Here is a 6,825-nt window from a genome sequence, read left to right on the forward strand (position 1 = left end):
AGTGTCTGGACTTTATCACTTACTTTAACAAAATATTCAGATGGGCAATGAAGAGTAAAGAAGAGATAACAGCATCATTCCTGACCACTAGCCATGCTGGCTGGCTGGGACTGACGTGGGAGTTGTATTCCAAAGCATGTGGAGGGCACCCCATTGGCTGCCCCCGAGACAGGGGTTTGAGTGGTCATGCCAGCCAAATAGATGCTGAGACTTTAGACTAGGAAAGTGGCCGTGAACCCAGTTTGCCCCTATTTTCTGTGATAGCAGATTTGTGTGCGTCCAAACGACCTTCAATCAGTGTGGCTTTCATTTTTCCCCAAACAAAGCATTAAAGGAGGAAAACAGGAGCCTCTGGAGACAACAAATGGTTTTGTTTTGTATGGTGTGTTTCTTTAATCAAATAAGTTGAGTAGTGTTGTAGCAAAGCAATGCATAGTATTTAGCTTGCCGTTCTCCTTTTGGAAACAGAAATTGTGGGCGGCAGGCATGTTTTACAACACTGCATCGAATCACGAAAATAAACAAGGCTACTAGATAGCCATGGCAACCATTGCACTTGGTCATGATGACAATAAACCCCTTGATGTCATCCTTGTTTCTTCCCGCCCACATGGACAAGGAAGGATGTGTCTGTCAAGTTGCCGGGTTAAAATGGGGAAGCCCGAAAGCACACACAGCAGTCCAGTGACGTTCTCTGGACTCCAATGTATCCTCAGACCACGAGGTTCCTGAAAATAGTTTTGTGTGGCGATGTCCCGACCCTCCGTGGTAAAATAATGACACAATATATAAGGTTAATGGGCAGAAAAAAGGCCACAACTTTATTGGTTACAGATGATGAGCGATATTGGCTTAGGCATTGGATCTAACCGACTATATCTGACTCCAGCCCGTCCGCTGGGAGTCCGGGAAGGGTTAACCACCAGTAGGGGGAATCCCACTGATGCACATCAACTAGGAGCTCCCCCTGGGGTCACCGATAGGGGCTGTGCCTTTGGCCCTAACCTCCCTAGGTTTTGGACAGGGCCACGCCCCCCAGAAACCCTTAACAGAATACCCTGGAAGCCAGGAACAGGAAGATCTCCTGGCTGCACCCTGATTAAATGGGGCAGGCCACGCCCCCAGTCCAACAGGATTGGTCGGCCTGGCAAGTGACGCAGCTGGGATTCCCCCTATTGCGTAGCGGCTGGGCACCCACCCCACACACACATGGGGAGATCGTGACCACCCACAACACCACCTCCTGCTAAAGGCAGAAGTGGCTTTCTACCATTCCATGCACACTATATTGAACTATAAACCCATAAGTGTATTTCCCAATACATGGGGTATTATATCTATAGATAGATACATACATTTCATTGCTGGCTGTAGGAATCAGGCTGTTCAATGTTTATATCTCTGTTTCCACATCATTTTCATTTTTTATTTTTTTTACAGGAGCTCTATAGGAAGGATTGCAATTTAGCTGCTCAGCTGCTCCAGTGTAGCAAGAATTACGACAGGGCGCATAAGCTTTCTGAGGTAATGTAAACTAAACGCATCTCTGAAAATCACTCAAGCAGCTGCTGCTGCGAATTGCTTCTACTCCCCAAGAGCAATGGAAGGGAGAGGGCAGGCAGGCTGGGGCAAAGAATGACAAGGCAACCGCAGCATCAGTGGAGGGTAACATATGAACACGTGCGCATTGTAGTCCGTGGGATATGGTGTACCACTCATCAGAAGTCCTAGAGGGGAAGAGGATTCCTGGGATTGGAATTATTGGGTGGCAAGGCAGCAGGGATAGGGTGGAAGTAAAGGAAGTCTTTTCGTAACTCAAGGACTGAAAGGCCAAACTGGAAGACTGAAGAGGGTCCAACAAGCCCAATGATGCTTGTTGGACCAAAAGAAATTAAGTTCAACCCCACCCAACATTCTCTCCCTGAATGGGATGGCCATGGTAATCCTGATCTTTCTTGTGAACTTCCTGGTGGTGTCTAGTTGGCTGTTAGTGACACAGTGCTGAACCTTTAGTCTGACATAGCATGTACAGTTCTAACGTAGATCCAGGTAGGTAGTCGTGTTGGTCTGACGCAGTCGGGGGGGGGGGGGATAAATAGAAAAATTGTCCAGTAGCACCTTATAGACCAACTAAGTTTGTTCTGGTATAAGCTTTCGTGTGCATGCACACTTCTTCTTTTTTGCATCCACACAAAAGCTTTTACCAGTTCTAATGTACTTATTGTCAGGCTCCCATCCGAGAACACAGCAGCACTTGCTTCAGAGTAAGGTCTTTATTCAGGCTAGCAGTGGTACAGGCTCAGTAGCAACCACAGGGTCCAGAGCAGAGCTTTCCGAACTGTGTGTCGCAACACATGAGTGTGTCGGCTGTGGTGTGGAAGTGTGTTACCCAAACGCTCCCCGTGCACCTTCCTGGGACTGGAAGAGGGTTGGTTTTACCTCCTGTTTGCTAGTAAAACTGAATCACTGTGTCGCAAAATGATGTGTGATGTGTGTTTCCCCAACATGGAAAGTTTGGAAACCTCTGGTCAGAGTAAGGAGCTGAACAAGAGGAGAAGACAGCAGAAGGCTAGGGCAGTCTTGTAGCCACAAGCCCACCACTACCTTCATAGGTGGGGTCCATTGCACCTGTCCTACCCTATAGATACTTCAGTGCATAGGATTGTGCATGCATATATGGCTCAGCACCCTGGCAACAGGTGTGTGTTAATGGTAGCTTTATCTCTTTGTCTCCTGCTGCAGTCTGAAACTGGATCAGGCACCTCAAATTTATTATTTGCATAGGGAGCAAAGCACCCCTTGAGAGTTTCTTCCCCCATGCAAATAGCAGATCCCACTCCCCCCATCTGTATTGGGTAGAAAATGGTTAAACTCTCACCTCATATGTACCAAGATCTGAATCTGGACTGGAGACCCACACTGGTTGTTTGTGAAAGAAAGATTTTCCACTCAAGGGCAACCCGCATGATTGTGTAATTTAACACACACACACACACACACACACACGTGCTAAAATAATGTGTAGTCAGTGTTCTTTTCCCAGGGGGGCACTCAAGGGTACACAGTGCTGGCACCACTTTTTGTTGTTGTTAGAAAGTATGGCAAGTAGGTCTACTGTAACAACTTCATGGTGAGTACCGACACCTATTTTTCTAGAGAGAGAGAAAAGCACTGTGTGTAGTTTAACACACACCCTGCAATGAATTTGGTGCCTTAACACTAGTAGTGGCTTCCTGGCAAGGTGAGAGCTTTTCTAAAACTCAAATTAAGATCAGTGCATTGCTCCTGCAAAGCGCTTCATTTTTATTTATTTTTTAAAGAAATCCTGCTGCCACGGACAGCTCCTCTCTTGCAAATATTTGTCATGGCAACAAGCCATTTTGCTGAAAGCTGCTTTCGGCATTTTGTTCTGCACGGATGCCACAAAAATCTGCTACTGTAACGCCACAAACCCACAAGCAATGTGAGTGCTTATCCCAGGCATCCCCAAACTCGGCCCTTCAGATGTTTTGGGACTACAACTCCCATCATCCCTAGCTAACAGGACCAGTGGTCAGGGATGATGGGAGTTGTAGTCCCAAAACATCTGGAAGGCTGAGTTTGGGGGTGCCTGGCTTATCCTCCCTGCCTTCCTCCCCACACCGTAGTCGGGGCCATTGCTGAGTCCCACACTTATAAAAAAATTGAGTGCAATTGTGTCCTTGGTGTGTTGTTCCAAACCATGAGAGCTACAAGCTTTACATTCACAATGAAAACAAGTGAAAACAGAAGCTTGCAATTCTGGGTTGACAATTTGCAAGTGCATTTCTGTGTTCAACAGTGAAGGCTCAGCAGAGTGTATGAGTTCAGAAGAGGGGGAGCAAGGGAGGGCAGAAATGTTAAAATATTGCAAATTACTGATAATAATTCAAATAAGTAGCTAAAATCCTTAACTAAGCAGGGCAATTAACCATGTTTGTGGGCCTGAATTAATATTTCGCTGGTGAATGCAACTATATTGTTTCCATCTTTCCTTTAAAAAAAAAAAAGAAGTCAGATTTGTGGCCTTCAGTAGCTAGGGCTTCTGGGTCACAAACTATGCCTTAAGACAGTAGTTGCCAACCTGGTGCCCTCCATATGTTGTGGACTACAACTCCCATTAGCCCCAGCTAGCATGACCAATGGTCAGAGATGATGGGAATTCTACTCCAGAACATCTGAAAACCGCCATGCTGGCCACCGCTGCCTTAGTGGGCTCCTGATTTGACCACATTTCACCCACCTTTCTCCTCCCACCTCCTGTTTATTACAGCTGCCATCTGAATTTCAGGAACGCGTCAGCATCCACCTGGAGAAGCACGGGTGCAGCCTCTCAGTACCTCTGTGTCATACATCCTTTGCAGACAACATACCGACTTGTGTCATTGCTAAGGTCCTGGAAAAGCCTGACCCAAACAGCCTTTCTTCTCACTTGTCAAGCTCATCGAACAGAGATCTCGCCTTCCAGGACTCTGTCGGAAAGCTTGCCCAGAGGCCTCAGTACAAGTCCGACATCTACTGCAGCGATACAGCTCTTTACTGCCCTGATGAAAGACGCAGGGAGAGGAGGCAGAGTGTTGACATGCAAGTCAAAGATGTTGGGTTCCTGAGGTCCCAGAATTCCACGGACAGCACTGTCGAAGAAGACGGCTTCCATTCCAGCTTCTCCCACGAAGCTTTCCCAGAATACGTTACCTCTCTGCCAACTTCTAGCTCCTACTCCAGCTTCAGCGTGACATCCGAGGAGAAGGAAAATGCCCAGGCTAGCACGCTGACCGCCTCTCAGCAAGCAATCTACCTGAGCAGCCGGGATGAGATGTTTGAGAGAAAGCCATCTTCAGGTTATGACCACCAGGGGAGCCCGAGGTTTGCAAAGTCTAAGTCCATCCAGCACATGGAGCTGGCTGACGACAACAACTCCCCGACCTTCACTAGGACTATGTCGCCTTATGCAAGTGAGCCTTATCATTTCTCGGCCATAACTACCCAACAAGCTTTAGCATCGCAGAAGATGCACAGCGAGTGCAGGAACACCAACTTGTCCGAAGAGGACCTCCCGGGACGTTGGAGGCAGCTGAGCGTTGAGGATATCGGTGCGTATTCTTACAGGAACAGTGGCAGGCTTTCGCCCTGCAGCTTCTCGGAGCAGTACTACAGAAGCCCCATCAAGAAAGCCGACAGCCGGTCGAGTCCCATTTATGCCAGTTACAAAGGTGATAGCTTCTCAGAGGGAGACGACATCTGTCAGAGCAGGCTTGTGGATTCTTGCTTCCTGAGGACGGACAGTGGCCTGAACATTGACATCAGCAGTAGCTGCAAACAGGACAAGCTGCCCTCTTACAAAACGAAAGAGCCGAGAGACAAAATGAACGAAAGGATCACAGTCCAGGTGTGCAGTAGTAAAAGCATTGACGGGAGCCCAGCGTTGAAAAGAGAATACGTTGATGTCAGTCCAAACAGCTCAGCTGAGTCCCTCAACCAGAGTTCTATGGAGGCTTCGGAGATCCACCAGTCTTCCATTGAGCAAGGAAACCATTCGAGCCTCCATAGCAAGCAGCAACAGTTTCAACGGACTGGAAGTACAGGCTTGAGTCGGAAGGATAGCCTCACGAAAGCACAATTGTACGGGACCCTCCTCAATTAAACATCTTCCAAAGTTGCAATAAGGAGACAAACATCACAATGACAAACGGTGACATTTGATACTTCTAGCATACGGTAGGCTTCTGAGCAACAGTATTACAAAATATATATTCATATTCACAATAGTACTGTTTTAAAGGGATGGGGGAAACCCAAATCTGATTATTTAAAACGGGAAAAAATAAAAAATAATTACGCGGCACTTTTCACACGATGACTTTTCCATCTTGGATACCAACCCTTTGCCCACTTTTATATCCTGAGATATTTTTATAAACAAATCAGTATTTATTAGACTGTCCTTAGTACTCTCAAGCGCTTTGAGTGACACTTTTTTGTCCCCTTCAAGTAGGTTTCTTATTTATTTTTTGTGCATGAGGCCACATGTGCCTGAATTCTTGGAGGAGAAGGGTTTAAAAAGAGAGGAGGGAGGGGGGCGAGAGAAAGAGAGAACCCTTATCACAAGGACAAATCAAATCTCTCTATGATTCTTTAAAAGTTTGGGTTGTGTGTGGTGCAGGATGTACAAGAATGGTGATGTTATAAAGAAGTATATTTTTTAAAATGCAATGGAAACAAAAATGACCCACTAAGTTCTTTAATACAAATGTATTTCAGAGTATGAACAATTTTGGGGGGGTGGGGACAAATGCACAAAATGATACAGATATTTTGGTTGGTCTGTCCCATTGTGTTTCTACTTTTCTGCCCTGTACACTACCTCAAAATTAATTGAGGGTTTCTTTGTCACTTATTTTTCTGTAGGCTTGCATTTATATTGTCTCAAATGCATGGAGTGTCATAATTAGTACTGTATTTTGCATTACTTAATAAAAGACACCAGTGGAAATGTTTTGAATTTTTTTTTATTTGTTTTTTTATTTTTTAGTCATTAAAAGATGTTCTAAGAGAATGCTGTTAATGAGTATTGTGTTCAGCAGGGTCAATTTGGTACTGATGTAATCTTTATAGTCATGTGAAGTTGTAAATACTGCATCTAGCAATGGAGGAGGAGTTTGATTCATTATCCCTATGGACTCCCCCACTCTACGTTTGGTTCTGCCCAAAGATTCAAATCAAGATGAGCAATTAAGAGGGAGTCACAACTAGGTATGGGGGAGACAATTCCGTTTGCATTTAAAGGTGAACCGACCCAATTCACAT

The 6,825-nt window shown here is 45.7% G+C and overlaps 1 protein-coding gene across 5 annotated transcripts in view; it reads left to right on the forward strand.

Moving 5' to 3' along the window:
* BEGAIN (brain enriched guanylate kinase associated) overlaps positions 1 to 6,511 on the forward strand; it is a 182,105-nt gene extending 175,594 nt beyond the window's left edge. For 4 of the 5 annotated variants that reach the window (XM_033139700.1, XM_033139690.1, XM_033139681.1 and 1 more), the window contains 2 exons: positions 1,441 to 1,524; positions 4,292 to 6,511. In XM_033139700.1, the coding sequence (XP_032995591.1) occupies positions 1,441 to 1,524; positions 4,292 to 5,662 (1,455 nt within the window). In that variant the 3' untranslated portion in view covers positions 5,663 to 6,511. The remainder of the gene's footprint in view (positions 1 to 1,440; positions 1,525 to 4,291) is intronic. The other variant, XM_033139672.1, reaches the window with a different exon arrangement.
* The last annotated feature ends 314 nt before the right edge of the window (positions 6,512 to 6,825 follow it).

The sequence above is a fragment of the Lacerta agilis genome, chromosome 1, assembly GCF_009819535.1.
Source record: "Lacerta agilis isolate rLacAgi1 chromosome 1, rLacAgi1.pri, whole genome shotgun sequence".
In the NCBI taxonomy this organism is placed as follows: Eukaryota; Metazoa; Chordata; class Lepidosauria; order Squamata; family Lacertidae; genus Lacerta; species Lacerta agilis.